The following is a 16,939-nucleotide window of genomic DNA, read 5'->3' as shown; positions in this document are numbered from 1 at the left end:
TGATTATAGCCGGCTTCTAGGACGAGCTTTCAAAGTGTTCGCATATTAAAATAAATTTCATACGCATATCTAATAGATATGATTTTACTGACTCAGGCACATTTAACTAGAAAAACACAGCAGTCGGTCATTGTTGATATACGTCATTTCGGATCCTCCCGATCCATTAACGGTACTTCTAGGTACCTCAAGTAACGGTCACCGTTCTCGTCAAACCCGTCGCTTGCCATGAAGGACTCGGCGAGTAAATTAACCTACAGACACAGCCCACAGAGTTTCTCGCCGGATCTTCTCATTGGGTCGCGTTTCCGATCCGGTGGTAGATTCTGCGAAGCACTGCTCTTGCTAGAGTGTGTTATTAGCGTTAGCAACGACGTCAGGTTTGAGCCCCGTGAGTTCACCTACTAGTTCGGTGAATTTACAATATTCCATCGAGGTTACTAAAATAGTTAAAAATAAAGTTGACACCTTAACTACTACGTCAATTTTAAAAGTTGCAGTCACGTGTATTTTCAATGTGCTTAGTGCGAGCTGTTTAACGTTCTCGATAGCGTAAAAGTGAACTCAAATTTGTGTGGAGTTGGATCGTTTGCCTACGTTTGCCGCTAGGGGCGCTGTTCCAACTGCATACAAATTTTAGTTAACTTTCACGCTATCGAGAGCGTTAAAAACACGCACTAATCACACTGAATGTCTCCAAGAGGTCACCCGCGAAACCTTCTGAATTAACAAATAAAAATAAAATTCAAAGTACATCGAGAACTTTGTTTGCAAAATAAAATTTATTCTTCTATAGAACAGTCCATACATAATTAAAATATAATTATAATAAAACAGTGTCCAATAAAAAACACAAGCTTCACAAATAGTCGATTGTGGAAAAGCTACGTTGTCCGAATTCGTTTCTCGCTGAGTTTCTTTAATACCCAAGAGTTTCTTTGGCCAATGCATGCTCTACAAAGAAAATATATATTTGAAAATTAACACAATAATAATAAGCAAACACTCAATTGACTTACTTTTTTTAACACAAATATTACTTTATTTAACACAAATATTAATTTTTTTTAATTTAAATAGTAATTGAGAGTGAAGTTACAGGCGCGGTGGAACTGCGGAGTATCAACGTGCCATGGACGGGTTTAGACGGATATTGTAATACAGGTAAACCTCCTATAACGCGGTAGGTATGTTCCTACGAAGTACCGTGTTGTGTGAAACCGTGTTATATGAGACAAGAAACCAGTACAAAAATAATAGTTTAAAAAAAACTAAAAAAATACGCTTTCATAGAAAATCCAACTAAAAAATAAAAAAATAAATTTTAATAAATTTGAATTAAAAATAGTGTAAGAAAAAATGATTTTATTGTAAAAAAAAACCGTGGGGTGAATGGTAATTAGATAAAGCATACAGCGCGGCCACGGCGCCACTTCGTCTAGTACGCTTAGAAACATATCAAGAATTGCTACCCCAAAACATATATAATTGATATAAACATATATAATTTTTACTGGTGGTAGGACCTCTTGTGAGTCCGCGCGGGTAGGTACCACCACCCTGCCTATTTCTGCCGTGAAGCAGTAATGCGTTTCAGTTTGAAGGGTAGGGCAGCCGTTGTAACTATACTGAGATCTTAGAACATATATCTCAAGGTGGGTGGCGCATTTACGTTGTAGATGTCCATGGGCTCCAGTAACCACTTTACACCAGGTGGGCTGGGAGCTGGACCACCGATCTAAGCAACAAAAAAAAAAATACATTGAAAACCAGTCAAATATGATCTGTACGATACACGATACACCATAGCATAGTTACACGTCAGCCCATACACATCGTGAAGCGCTCTATAACTACTATCGTATCGTATGTCGTATCACTCTTGTCAGAGTGTAACTACTAGTATTTTACAATTCCAATACTGTATTAGATGACATACGTGATGCATATTAAATCTATAATTTGGATTTCAAAAAAATTATTAACATTTTCCACGTATTGATATTATTGTGGCCAGCCAAACTGGTTGTCCAACAATCAAAATCATACAGTTACTTACATATTACGCCGGCGGCAAACAAAAATAGTAAAGCAAAAATGCCTACTACTAAAACAAGTACACAAATAGCCAGCTGGGCCCCAACGTTCAATGCTTGCGAACTCACAAACACGTTGCGCCAACTGAAAAAGAAACGTTATTATGTATATCAATTCCTAATATTGCGATAATTCGTAAATTTTGAAAGGTAATTTTTCACATCATCGTCATCGGCATTTAAACGGCCGTCTGGTGTAGTGGTAAGTGACATGGTCACTACACAAGGGGGTCGCGGGTTCGAATCCCGCCAAGGGAAGATATTTGTATGATAAATATAAATGTATTTTCCAAGGTTATGGATGTCTATTAAATATATGTATGTGTATAATAAAAATCTTACATTTATATCCGTTATCTGGTACCTGTAACACAAGTTCATTACGAACTTATCACGGGACCAGTTAACGTGGCGTGATTGTTAGTAAACATTTATTTAATTATTTATTTATTTATCTAATTTTGGAATCAACTCCTCTACGCAGTGTTTTCCGAGTACTACTTTCCGCTTTTAAGCTAAAAAATAATTCATTATGTTAGATAGAGCGCGCTTTGGCTATAGATCTCATTAGTCGCTTGCACATCTGTGCAAACAAAAGTGTGTGTGTTTGTGCAAGTCACACACGGTAGAAGTGAAACCTATAAATAAGATATGACTATCCCACTACACAGGAGCATACATATGGACAATGTTTAGTAGACGATAGTGGGGATGCTACGAAGAGTCGCACAAAGAGGAGTCCGAGAACGTCTAATGTGTTCTATCTCATTCTCTCGCCGGCTGAATCCTATACATTTATGTGTTTGTGTCTCTATGGACTTATTTTTTCGTTTCATCGAGTTTGAAACACAACACGATTCTAAAGAAGTTTCACTTGAATAAAAATTATCTCAGTTGCTAAATTGGCTTTAAGTACTCCACGAAATGACATATAGAACGCAAACAGACACGAAACACCGTTTTTACTGCCAACTCTTAAAAATGTACACTAAAAATACTTTAAAAAATACATCTAGTGTTTACATACCACATTAGAAATTGAATAATATCATTTTCTCTGTTTAAAAATAATTCTTGCAGTAAACATCTTTGAATGTATTCTGGCAACTACTGTCTAAATTGAAAAGTGTCTACTTCACCGTAAATTACATACCTCTCATTTTCGAAATGTCAAGGTTTCTTTTCATCCTGCTCGGGGCCTATGGAAACATCGCGAGTATGTAAATATAATAATAACTACCTACTACGAAAATAAGAAAATTAGATTTTTCATATGAGATTCCTACCAAATTTTAAAGTTTTGCTGGAGATTTAAGGTAATTTTGCAATTTTGGATTTTTTAACACTCTATTAAGTTTCGTTTGATGGTTAATAAAATGGGCGATCGAACCGCAAACTACAGCAATGCCAGGGGCAGAGCCAAGCCGCGGCCTACCGTTAAGTATATATCTATCTATACTAATAATATAAAGCTGAAGAGTTTGTTTGTTTGAACGCGCTAATCTCAGGAACTACTGGTCCAATTTGAATTCTTTCAGTGTTAGATTGCCCATTTATTCAGGAAGGCTATAGACTATTTAACATCACGCTAAGACCAATACAAGCGGAGCACCAATAAAGAATGTTTCAAAGTCGGGTTTTTTCCCTTTTGAGAGCTTCCGCTGCGTGCGCTGTAGAAACGGTTAAAGTTTCGCTAAAATAATGTATGACAGAATTCTTCCTTTTTAAAAGATCTAAAAAAAAGTCCGCGACAGCATATGTCTATATGTTAAGGTTGGCTCACTATAACGTTTTTATGCTAACCACATTTGTTCTGAAATAAAGCATTATTTGTGAACCACGCGGACGAAGTCGCGGGCAAAAGGCCGTAGTACAAGTATAAATTTTACTCACAGATCAAGGCTTCGGCAAGCAAATAAAGAGCGCCTAGTATTAAAGCGACAATCAAAACACAACAACAAATCTTGCAGAGGACTTGCACGCAGCACTGGCAACAACAGCGGCAGCAATACTCGCAGGGCGCACAACAATTTCCACCACCGCCGCCTGGTCCGCCAATTATGATGTTGCGAAAGCTGTCGTAAACAGAAATTAATTACGTACCCAATACAAAAGTGCGGAAATCCAATAAAATATTACGAGCCGTCTGAATAGAGAATTCATTTGGTTTCTTCCAAATAAGTTCGATTGAATAATATAACCAAATTAATGAAATACCGACCGGAAATAGGAAAAAAAAGCTCGATTTTTTGTTTATTGCTAAAAATTATTAATTTTACATTTAATCTTTAAAACTATAACCTTTCTAATATTGATAGTTTAAAAGGGGGTTTTAAATTTTATTATACTTTTATTGATATCACTGGTCTCAGTTTTTTGAGACCAATTGGTTGTTTGTTTGATCGTTTTGAAGTGAGATAAAATATGATGTCAATAACAAAATCTGAAGACCGACATACGATAATAATTGAACTTTACTAATGTACAGAGACTGTGACAACGGAAATCGTTTTGTTGTAACTTCAATCCTCTGTAATTAATCAGTTTTTGGCAAAAATACACGTGTATCATAAAATAACTTTTAATACATTTAATTTTGAATTAAAAATAGTTTAAGAAAAATGATTTTATTAAAAAACGCTTTCCCTTCTTGGTCTTCACGCAGATACTCCTGGTCTCAGGAAAACAAAACATCGCTAATCCTGATTATCCTAGTGAGGATAACGGATCAAACTGCTTAAAATATTGAATTGACATCGGTCCTTAATAAGTATGCCAAATTTCGAATCAATCCGACCTTTTGAAGGGGATCAAAATCATGTTCAGATTTCGTTACATACGTATGAAGATAATAAAAGCGTATTAAAAAATATGACAAAAATAAAATTATTTTATAGGTGATCAGTATCAAATTTACAAGCGCTAAAAGCTAACTTAATACACCTAACATCTAAACGTTATTATAATAGCCTCTAGAACTTTAAGAATAAGCGAATATAACACTTAATTCCGATGAGTGCTATATTCGCCTCGCAACATTATGTTTTTAGGACTCAACAAGTTTAATACACTGCTATAAACACTCGTACGTGTAAACTATGTACATCTCTATAACCTTTGTGCATTTCAAACTTGTAAATAAATAAACATGTGAACCTCTTTAATGAGTTTTACACTCAAAATTTACAGTAAGCTGTTTTTGTTGACATTGTTCTAATTAGCATACCAACTACCATATAGTTTAAAACATAAAATATCGTATTGTTTTAAAGATTTACTAACTATCTGTACTTAAAATTGTACTGAGATGGAGTATAAACTTGGTCTGTTCTTTGTAAGCTCTAAAAGTATTTTAAATGATGCAAATGAAGCCCCGTGACAAAGAGTTTCATTAAAGATTACATGAACGAAATTTTATATAGATCTATCTATATATAAATTAATTGCTGTTCGTTAGTCTCGCTAAAACTCGAGAACGGCTGGACCGATTTGGCTAACTTTGGTCTTGAATTATTTGTGGAAGTCCAGAGAAGGTTTAAAAGGTAGATAAATATGAAAATGCTCGGAATTAGATACAAATAACTATTTTGTTTTTCCTTTGATGTGTCCCCCGTCGGACGGATTCCTTTTGTTTGTTTTAAGTTTATTTTATACAAAAGTTTAGGTCTTTTATTTATCGATTGGGGCACTACGAAGTCTGCCGGGTCCACTAGTTAATAAATAAACAACGGCGTGTACGGAGTGCTAATTATTGTAGATAATTCTAAGTTTATAATAAGCATTTACCACATAATATATTATTCTCTGGCAGCATAACGATAGTTCACTATCATTTATTATTCACGCATAAGGTTTAAAAGAGTTTGAATCTATTGTTTAAATAACTAATAATATGACTATTGTCAATTGACATTATTTAGTTGAAAGCATTGAAGTAATGGTTGAAAGCAATATAATCAAACTTCTATGACGTTTAGATCTAACTAGAAAAAGAAACCATATGTCCTATTTAATAGTTTATGGTTATTATTATTTTTTGTTCGTTTCCGGTATTTAATATATTTTTGATATGTGCTTTGATAAGTGCTTACTGCCTATCAGGTATTAGCGATTACTAGAGCGTACGTTTAGATATGTAACGATAACCGTTGAGGTAAACGTGTTCTTGAGTGGAGACACCTCAAATTGGCAAACGTGGTGCAGGACGTTCTCAAGCTCGATGGAGTTGACGGTCCATGTAGGGTGGTTGGCAAGAGGTGGATGAGAGGAGCCAGGGATCATGCTCAGGAGTGTGTAACTGGAGAAGCCTATGTCCATCAGCGGACTGCTATAAGCTGAAGATGATGATAGTGATGACGTTTTGATTTCATAGCTTGTATGCTCACCATCGAACTTTGAATGTGAGATTTCAATTGTATTTAGAAAAAATGTTGAAATCGAAACGCCTGACTGGTTTCCGGCCGAAATACACATTTTTTTTTTAATTGCCATTGTAGGCAGACGAGCATACGGCCCACCTGATGGTAAGTGGTCACCGTCGCTCATGGACGTCAGCAATGCCAGGGGCAGAGCCGAGCCGCTGCCTACCTATATATGTACAAGCTTCCATTTCGTTTATATGTAAAAAGCAAATTAATTTAATCAATCATGAGTTGTATTACTGTTAGCAGCTCCATCATTTTAGTATGGAAAATAAAATTATATGACTGGCAACATTCTTGATGTCACCCCTTCTTTTTTTACTTTTACTTTTTTCACTTTTTTACCGCAAGCGGACGTGTTTATTATATTCATAAAATATCAAGTGTATAAACATAGAAATGAACCGTATTGCAGCACAAAGCACAAGTTTTATCATCAGCAACCGGCCCATACAGTCCGCATCAAAACAATTACAGTAAAATGACTGACTCGGTGGTCGGTGGTCATGTGTTGAACAGGTTTGTTTGCTTTTTGTCTGGGTGTTTATTATCTATATATATTTAAACATATATAAGTATGTATGTATGTCAGTCTCTGGTATTCATAACATAGGCAATCCTAAATTGGGGCCGGATGACCGAGGGCGATTTGTTCCCAGTTATTTATTATTATCTTTATATATTTAATTCTACTTTACATGCGTATGTCGCTGAACTCCTCCTAAACGGCTGGACAGATTTTAATGAAATTTGGTGTGTTCCAGTGGGTTCGAGAATGGTTTAGATTCACAATTGAGTATTTTAATATATTTATATATTTTTTAATTCATTACAGCAGTCTATGATCTTTACAATTTATTCAAAAAAGTTTGAAATTTTTGCATTTTGTTTTGCATATTATCAATGTTTCACTGAAAATTATTTGTTAAATGAAATACTGTTATGATTATAAGACATTAAATAAAATATATTGTATAGTGTATTTTACAGGTACATAAAATAAAAAAAATACTTAAAAACAATCTAAAATAGAAGAAGAACAAGACTAATGGCCACATGAAGCGTGCTACTAATTCGGACGTCACAGAAATAATCAAGACGTAACTATCTGTAATGAGTAATTTCGATTTTCCGTTCTCAACTTTGACAACAAAGCAATAAGGTCTAAACCACTGATCGGTATAACCATTTTCGGAGGACTTATTGATTCAGGAACTGTTGATGTGCTCGTTATCGTTGTTGAAGATCCAACTGTTACATTGTTAGATGCTGCTTTAGTGGTATTGGGTAGCATAGTTGTTGTAGATGTTTCTGACATCGTTTCAGATTCGGACGATGTTCCAAACTCATCGTCTTCAAAATTCAGGACTTCTTTGATTGGTATTTGACGTTTAGGCTCGACACGATTGAAGAGACCTTTTGGCCCATGACGGCGAAATCCCTCTGAATCACCTGAGACTGAAATTCAATATTATTTTCTTATAACTTAAGTTCGTATCTATCTACCGGTTCACAGATGCTCACTGCTGGTCATCAGCCTCACCCAAAGCTCGCCATAAGGACCTACGCTGCCTGCATCTACGTCTTCCGGTGCGCGGTCGCCACTCGAGAAATTTTATGGTTACAATGGTCACCCGTTCTTCAAGAAATGTATAGCGCATTGCTGTTAGATTAGGCGATGTCTATACATATTAATTTCAACGGTATGAGTGTCAATAATGTCTAAAAACCGCCTTTGCGTGTATAGGCCGAAACCACGAAAATAGCATTTTCATCGGATAATTTCAAAGGAATAAAGGAATAAAACTAGCTCTAGATTATAGAGAAGTTTTTTTTTACTAGCCTAAGTAAGCGGACAAGCTAAAAACCTATTAGTTGTTAAGTGATGGTTAAGACCCAAGAATATAATAATGATTACCTTGAGACATATTGTGGTAATATCTTACAACTGTTCTATCATTGGTCTTATTTCATATTTGGCAGACAATGGCAGTGACCTTGGCATTGCTGTTATCATTAATTATAGTGTGGCAAAATGAAATTTCACAATTAACATTTTTCGCAAGGGAAATTGTATAGCACGTATTTCAGTACAAATTTTAGGATATTAAACAATAGTACGTTGTGCTTATAATGCTTTGTGCTTACTAACTAAAACATTAAACTTTCACTTTGACAGCCAACCTCGTCGTTTTGAGAAAGCTTACAAGCTTTTCATGTTAAATTTACCAGGATTTACGTAGCTACTAAATTTACATTGACCCTTACTTTTGAAATGAAAAGAGCGAAAGCTTGTCCGAAACTACAATGAAAATTAAACTGGAAAATGTTCAAAGAAGATTCGAGATGTCATAGGAAGACAGTATTACCCACCATATCTGAATCTGGTCTTCATATCCACAAAGCAGTAGTTGTAACCAAGACCGATGCCCAGACACAGAGTAGCGACCAAAGTAATCATTTTACAGTACAATAAAACGGTACAAGTGAAGCAAAGCGATATTCTGCAAAAGATAAATTAAATCTAATTTTACTATTATAAATTATTACCGGTAGTACCGGTAAGTACACGAAACAGTTTTTTTAATACTATCATTATATAATCAGCGACGTTTGAATTGAGCCATCTTTTCGGTGGATCTCTCGGAGCGGATACTCAATGAACCGAGTCTTGAACTGGAGTGAGCCTCAAAAATAAGATTACCTTATTATCAAGAAAAACCCACAACTTCCACGGTGAAGGAATAACATCACGTTATAAAAATCAAACCCGCAAAATTATAATTTGCGTAATTACTGGTGGTAGGTCCTCTTGTGAGCCTGCACGGTTAGGTACCACCACCTTGTCTATTTCTGCCGAGAAGCAGTAATGCGTTTCGGTTTGAAGGGTGGGGTAGCCGTTGTAACTATACTGAGAGCTTAGAAGTTGTATCTCAGGGACATAATAAAAAATCAAAAGGTCAATCTAATGTACGTTACGATAAAATATATTAACAAATTTATACTTACTTTTCAGAAACATACAAAACATTCGATATTGCGCTTACGACAATGCCCATTTCTGAGCAAATGTTAGAATTGTTCGCTATAAAAAGTAACAAAAAAAAACACTAAAAGTAAATAAAAACAATAAATGACGTGTCTTATGTCTATAAATGTTTTAAAACTTTTACATTTTTTGCCTCGTTTGAGAAAAAAGTATGTATGTATATTGTGCTCTTTTTGGTTTTCAAATAGCTATACCAGTGTACATTGGTTAAAAGTCAAATGTATTGAAAATTTTCCCGAATAAATTTTAATCTACAGACATCGACTGCAGAGCATAGTGTTCCCCCAAGCATATTAAAACGTCTCTTTTCAAAGGTTTCCCACAAATTCATGAAATAGCGATACGTGTGTAGGAATAATCATCCATATTTTAATTTATTTTTAGGTGGGCAACTGAACTCATGGATCACCTGGTAATAATAAGCATCCGGAACCCGTAAACGCCTAAATTTTACCATGCCTTTTGAGACAGGAAATCTATATCTGAATTAATCGTAATTACTATTTTACTAGATTTCTCAGACTGACGCCAGGTACATTCACAGATCAATTTTAGATTAAGTTTGTATTTAGTAGAAGCTAGGATACATTTGTTGTATTAGTGTAAATTTTTGACTGAAAAATAATGATGTCGAATGTATAAAATGTTTATTCAAAAATGTAAAAGTCTCAATGATTAATTGTATATAACAAATAAATATCTCAAAAAATACATTTTCGATCTTCGTATTCACAAAATCAAACTGTACAATCGAAACAAAAATCACGTTAGTAATTCTAAAGTAAAATTTTTCCTTCGATTCTTTAACTTTGAAATCAATGACGGTAAGCTATCCCAATGCCTTCGAGATAAAACAATGGTAGATTGTATCTTTATCGACCTCGTTGGACGTTCTGGTTTCTGTGTTCTCTCCACTTCTACTAACTCTGAATTATAATGTGCGTTTTCAGAGAAAACTCTTCGTCGTGGAGCCAATGTGGATGTGGAAGTTGTTGGTTTGACTTCTGCGAAAATTAGAAAAAAAGAAACCCTCAAAATTTATTAAACATCAAAAATAAAACCTACATTTTCGTTTCATTACTGCACTCGACGCGAACTTGTAATTCACCATTAATCTTGATTCGCTATTTTCTAATAGTATTTTGCGTTTTTAGAGATCTGATTCACGACTGACTTCCACGGTGAAGGAATAGCATCGTGTAATAAAAATCAAACCCGCAAAATTATAATTTGCGTCATTCTCGTTATTTTCTATTGTGTAATCACCCTACAACAGTTCAGTTCAGTCGATATATCGTCTGATTACAGATTACAAATGGAGTATTTCAACATCTGACATGAAATAGATATCTATGTGACTATTATTTATATATTTCAGTAAACGAGTGCCCTAAAAATTTTAGTCTAGGACGCGAGAAACTAAAATCAAAATAACAAGAAATACTTTTAGCTACAAGAAGCTGTTGTTTTATATAATTTACCATTAAGTTTCATGTCCACAAAGCAATAGTTATAGCCGAGACCAACACCGACTCCTAACATTATCGTTAGTGTTGCCACTATACAGGAAACAACGGCGGTTAGGGCACAACATGAAGCTAGTCTGTAAAAAAAAACAAAGAAATTTAAACAAGAAATTTTGAAACAATATTTTTTTTATATTATATAAATTCATTATTTTTTACAATTCACCACAATTTCATTCTATTAGATCTATTTCTATGTTTACTCGTAATAATAGTTGGGAGGCGTACTTTTGAGTCTTAAATTATTCCAAGTGAAGTTTGTGATAGTGGACAAGAGTGCTATCTATATTTCAATCGGTTATTACATATATTAAGACCATTCCTATCAATTCTCATCAATATCTTCTAGCAAAAATCTAGACTTTTTACGTAAAAAGCACCTTCTTTATCACCATTGTTTTTTTTTTTTTTATTGCTTAGGTGGGTGGACGAGCTCACAGCCCACCTGGTATAAAGTGGTTACTGGAGCCCATGGACATCTACAACGTAAATGCGCCACCCACCTTGAGATATAAGTTCTAAGATCTCAGTATAGTTACAACGGCTGCCCCACCCTTCAAACCGAAACGCATTACTGCTTCACGGCAGAAATAGGCAGGGTGGTGGTACCTACCCGCGCGGACTCACAAGAGGTCCTACCACCAGTAAAAAGTAATAATGAAACTCAATGAAATGAAAAAGCGACACTAAAAAGAGTCGAACGTATCTAACTATCGGATTTAGCTTATGACGGAATGAGATAGAATACTTGACAACATATGAACAGACCTCAGTGACCTCACGGCATACCTGGTGTTAAGTGATACCCGAAGCCCACAGACCTGAATGACGCCATCATAAGACACAAGGTCAAACTCGTTATTTTATTGTAAAGGATTTATCCCATCTCACAGATATAATACAAGAAAAAAGCACGCTGGTTGCTCACAACATGACCGATGATAGTTTAAAGTAAATAAATTTCTGACAAATAAATCACAACATCAAAACAAAATCCACTGAAATCATAATACATCTAAATTTGAACCACCAAACAAAATTTCACAACTTTAAACATTACACCAAAACAACATTCCGGTAGTGGGATAGTTCGCATTATCACACATAGCTGACTATTTTAACTTTAAATTGCTTATAAGCCACTAAGTTTAGAGGCAACACTCCTCTAAATTCCACATATAATATAAAACATATATGCGTTTTCCTAAACAGCTCGATATCGCTTCGTTGTGCCTATCAAAGAATGGGATGCATTTGGAGAGACCTACACTCAGCATTGGGTGGACACCGGTTTAAGAATAATGACATAGCTCTTTTTCATCTAATGCGGCCTACACACATACAAAATCAGTGGCGATATCAGAACCGCAGTGGTGGGGATAATCATCCCAAAATCGTGAGCTCGCCCGAAGCGATTTTAGACTTTAGGGTAAACAATAAAAATCCGGTTACGAGGTGATTTAGGGTACGATTTAGGGTCCTCCTCACCACTGTCCCGATATCGCAACTGATTTTAGGGTCGTGTGTAGACTGCATAAGCATACCATCGATAATGCATCGTAAAAAGTACTTCATATGAATTGATCCTTCAGCCACATCTCTCTGGGAAGCCGGCGACAATCACATAAAGTTGATGGTCTCTGAGATCGGTGGAAAAGTCCGATGAGACTCACGCCACTACAACTTCAGTGTGTATGCGCATAATAAAGCTAAATAAAGTTCCTAGAATGTGATAGTCCTCTCCAACTTGCATTATACTTGAGACGGACCTCAAATATATTAAATTGAGGATATAAAACGTACTTTGCCTAAATTTTCAGGATTTCAATTTTTTTATGAATGAAGGAATCAAAATATTTTCTCCTACTTTCTAACGTAGTCATTTAAGGTTAGTTCATTTAAGTTAGTTTTACTCATACTTCGTACATAAGATTGGGATCCTATTATTTTTAACAAGAAATGAAATGTAAATAATTATTTCGAATTAAATTACCGTTCCAATATGTATGTTACGTTGGATATTGTGTACCCACATTCCGAAAAAATATTACACATTATAATCTGTAGGTAAAATATGTATAAATAAAAATAAACATGTAAAGTATTGTATAAAAAATCTGTTAAATGAACTTGATGGGTGATTGGTCAAGCTTGTCAAAATTGGTGGAATTTTCGAACGAATTTATCATTTGCGATTCTTTTGTTCATAAACTTATATTGTATTTATTTAAATTTTTATGATGATTAAAATTTTAATGAATTCAAACTCGATTTCGCGGTTGGGTCATTTAATGAATAAAATAAAAAAATAAATAAAAAAACAATTATATGAAAGTGGCTTCATTTTGTAAACCAATTATCAAATTATCTTTGGTCAGTTTTTATTTGACATTTACAAACACATGTATTGTATTTTATACTTGTTTTTACATATTTATACAAAAAATGGCCTTCACAATGGAATTACAAACAAATCCCGAAATAACTAAAACGTAAGGAATATTTGATCGTGTAATAAAATCTAACCCGCAAAATTATAATTTGCGTAATTACTGGTGGTAGGACCTCTTGTGAGTCCGCACGGGTAGGTACCACCACCCTGCGTATTTCTGCCGTGAAGCAGTAATGCGTTTCGGTTTGAAGGGTGGGGCAGCCGTTGTAACTATGCTTGGGACCTTGGAACTTGTATCTCAGGCTGGGTGGCGCATTTGCGTTGTAGATGTCTATGGTCTCCAGTAACCACTTAGCATCAGGTGGGCTGTGAGCTCGTCCACTCATATAAGCAATAAAAAAAAGATCCATCGTAAGCTAAACATATTGTTGTTCACTGACTTGCATTGTGAAAACGCTCAGAAAGCTTGTTGTCCTGTTTTCCAGGTCACGTTGATGACAAGGCTTTTAAATGTAAGATTAGTATGTTGTTGTTGTAGCCCTAGAGTACCCCGCTGGTACAAAGGGCCCTCACGAGTTGTCTCCATCCACTTCATCCTATATTGCGCTTTTCCGCTGGTTCATAGGGTCCTCACAAGTTGTCTCCACTTCAACCAGTCTTGCGCTTAATCATTAACATCGCTCCCAGTCAAGCCGGCAATAATGAGATTAGTATGTAATGCCAATTAATTTTTCAGCAGGCCCCGTTGGTTTGCCTGCATCATTTTCACAACAGGCATAATCATGATAACAGTGTCAGCTGTCGGAATCGGATCGTTTATTGGCTACACATATTGTTATATAGAAAATCGAAACGCTTATGCAACAGGTAACAGAATATTAATAATTTACGCGGTTGAAAGAACGACTTTTTAAATTAAGCTACGTATAGGGTGTGATTTTTCACGGCCGCAAATTTAAATTGCACTCGATAATATAGTACCGGCCAGATATTTACAATCACTTTTTAGGCATGGTGTTTGGTAGACCTAAAATCGCACCACCGATTCTTTCCCATGTGTTTCCTAAAATACGGTTAAAGGTATCACCGGAGAATGAGCAGCAACGTTTTATGATATTTTACCAGTCTACTGCCCATAGCTACTGGTGGAAATTTAAAGATTCCTGCCAGTTTTAGACGCGAAGCAGTTGTGCTTTTCAATCTGAACGGAGTACAGCCAAACAAAATGCCTATTGATATATTGGAGGTGGTAGAGCACAAAGTAACACACTAGTAAGTTCCATCATCCTATTTCTGACGTGAAGCTGTCATGGGTTCTCGGTTGATAAAGCGAATATTGTATCGGAACAGTTCTGTGGGCATTATTGAAAAAAAATCTTCTTAATGATCGATTCTTTCTCTAAAAGAAATTTTGGATACGATTCAATCGATATTTTCTCTAATTTGTACACTTTTTGTGTATAGATAACAGAGAATTTATGTTTTTTTGTTTTATCTTATTTCAAACCTTATCCTCTACTATGCCCAGAGGTAATAAAATACATACATCAAAAGCTAAAACCCTGTTTTTCACATGGGCAATATTAATACAATACGTACTATAATTTCTACGCTTCTTGCTCTATTATTCTATGAAGCATTATTTCGGCCCTTTGCCTAAATAATGTAGCTGGAACATGAGATTGCTTTTAAAAAAAGATATGAAGTACATTTTTAATGAACTTTACGAACTTCTTTATTACAATTAGGTAACTGTTAGCGTATTACGAATGGCTGATTGTGCGATCAGCATTGGCACATTTCAACCTGAACGGTAGGGGGTCGAAATCATTTTTACGTTGGGGATTCCAGTTTACCGATGCCCGGTCAATTGGGCATCAAACCGGTCTGTATCGGACTCCAGTGCCTCCGGAGGCGGTTGGTTAGGGCGGTACAAACCAAAAACCTTAGACTGTAGTAGAATTATTTTGTCCGTGCAGTTTGGGTCATAAAACATAGTTAACTTGCTGCGGCGATATGTGGTGTAAGTGTTTGATTACTGATTTTTACTTTCATTTTTATCACTAACCCACAAAATGACAAAACTAAATACACTATCGATAACGCTTATCGATAACAATAATGCGCATCACTATGCCCGTCTATAAGGCTCGTGAGTGGAAGAGAGAGCGAAATATTCGCTTCACCGCTCCGATTTTTTATGACCCAAACTGCACGGACAAAATAATTCTAATATAGGTCATTACAAAAGGCAAGCATATAAGTTGGAATTGAGAGGTGGAAGTCATATAGTATCCTTTAGCCATACGATTTATTTATTCACTATCCATTTTTCTTTTCAAGGCAACGTGACCCAATCAACAAACTTACAGATCATTCAGGTGCCGTACGCGTCGAGAGCGAATAACAGGACAATCAACAAAGCTCTTATGTCTAACGTGGTAGTATCGAGAATCCTACAAATCGGACATTTCATTTGGGACGATAGAGCATCTCTCCCACGATCGCAAGTGTCAAAAGAAGAGGATACAATTAAAGTTGTTAAAATTAATTAAAAAATGTTCGATTGTGTTTATATTTTATTTATTTACTATTCAACATCTTAGAACGGGCTTATAAACCTACGATAACTCATTAAGAATAAAGAGTGTATGTAGGTAATGATCATGTTAAATCTCCTATTAAAAAAATACTAATTTTATGCTAATTTTATCTATTTTTTTATACTATTTAATGCTACTACACATTTTAAATTCAAAACATTAACTTTAAGAACTGTGGCTGTTTAGTGAGATAGCAGTTGGCATTGAACGGGTTTCTGCTACTGACGTGCTATTTAAGAACCAACTTTATCCGACAAATCTTTATTTGTTGTACAAGCTTTTTGCAAAGGATAAACGAATTAGGAAGACGAATAGAAGCTGGCTGGAATAACAAAATGAAGTTAGCAGTATTGACGATGTAAGGAAGTAATAATATTAACTTGATAATAAAGAAAATTTTTGACAGAAAGGAAAACCGACTTGAATAAAATAAAATAGAAATATCATCGATGTAGTTGAAGCAAATTAAAGAATTATAATAAAAGATAACTCAAAAACTTGATCTTGGTCAGATCTTGATAATATTTAACCTATTTATATAAATTTAACTACAAGAGAAGGATCAACTTCATAAATATCATCAAAATCGATTTTCCTCGAAAAAAGTTCTCAGACAGATATACAAAATACAGTCATAGGATAACCTCTTCCTTTTTTGAAATCGGTTTATAAACGCTCGTGCTTACAGAAGCTTTCTTTAAAACGCCTGTCTGTTATACATGAGCAAAAACTCAACCATAAGAGAAGAATCAACTTCAAAAAAACATCAAAATCGAATTCTCTAGGAAAAAGTTTTCAGACAGATAGAAAAAACAGTGAAATTGATGACCTCCTCCTTTTTTGAAATCGGTT

At 35.1% G+C, this 16,939-nt stretch overlaps 3 protein-coding genes and 1 long non-coding RNA gene across 4 annotated transcripts; 1 reads left to right on the top strand and 3 right to left on the bottom strand.

Annotated features, from left to right (window-relative positions):
- Nucleotides 1–763: 763 nt before the first annotated feature.
- LOC149502562 (uncharacterized) lies at nucleotides 764–2,183 on the bottom strand. Its single transcript, XR_016323455.1, has 2 exons — nucleotides 2,060–2,183; nucleotides 764–954 (listed from the first exon to the last, which is right to left on the bottom strand). It is a non-coding gene; the product is annotated as an uncharacterized LOC149502562 (long non-coding RNA).
- Nucleotides 2,184–7,610: 5,427 nt separating this feature from the next.
- Nucleotides 7,611–9,576, bottom strand: LOC114251308 (uncharacterized). The gene is made up of 3 exons (XM_028185523.2): nucleotides 9,527–9,576; nucleotides 8,891–9,021; nucleotides 7,611–7,975 (listed from the first exon to the last, which is right to left on the bottom strand). The coding sequence occupies exons 1-3, from the start codon at nucleotides 9,574–9,576 to the stop codon at nucleotides 7,611–7,613; spliced, it is 546 nt and encodes a 181-aa protein (XP_028041324.2).
- Nucleotides 9,577–9,867: 291 nt separating this feature from the next.
- On the bottom strand, nucleotides 9,868–11,204 carry LOC114251309 (uncharacterized; the record flags this gene model as incomplete). The annotated part of the gene is made up of 2 exons (XM_028185524.2): nucleotides 9,868–10,570; nucleotides 11,048–11,204. Coding segments are annotated over 2 exons (399 nt in total), but the record flags the coding sequence as incomplete, so codon positions are not given.
- Nucleotides 11,205–13,537: 2,333 nt separating this feature from the next.
- LOC114251307 (uncharacterized) lies at nucleotides 13,538–16,053 on the top strand. Its single transcript, XM_028185522.2, has 3 exons — nucleotides 13,538–13,584; nucleotides 14,221–14,351; nucleotides 15,828–16,053. The coding sequence occupies exons 1-3, from the start codon at nucleotides 13,538–13,540 to the stop codon at nucleotides 16,037–16,039; spliced, it is 390 nt and encodes a 129-aa protein (XP_028041323.2). The 3' UTR covers nucleotides 16,040–16,053.
- The last annotated feature ends 886 nt before the right edge of the window (nucleotides 16,054–16,939 follow it).

This window comes from Bombyx mandarina, chromosome 08 (assembly GCF_030267445.1).
Source record: "Bombyx mandarina strain Sakado chromosome 08, ASM3026744v2".
Classification (NCBI taxonomy): Eukaryota; Metazoa; Arthropoda; class Insecta; order Lepidoptera; family Bombycidae; genus Bombyx; species Bombyx mandarina.
This window is presented reverse-complemented; position numbering and strand designations above follow the sequence as displayed.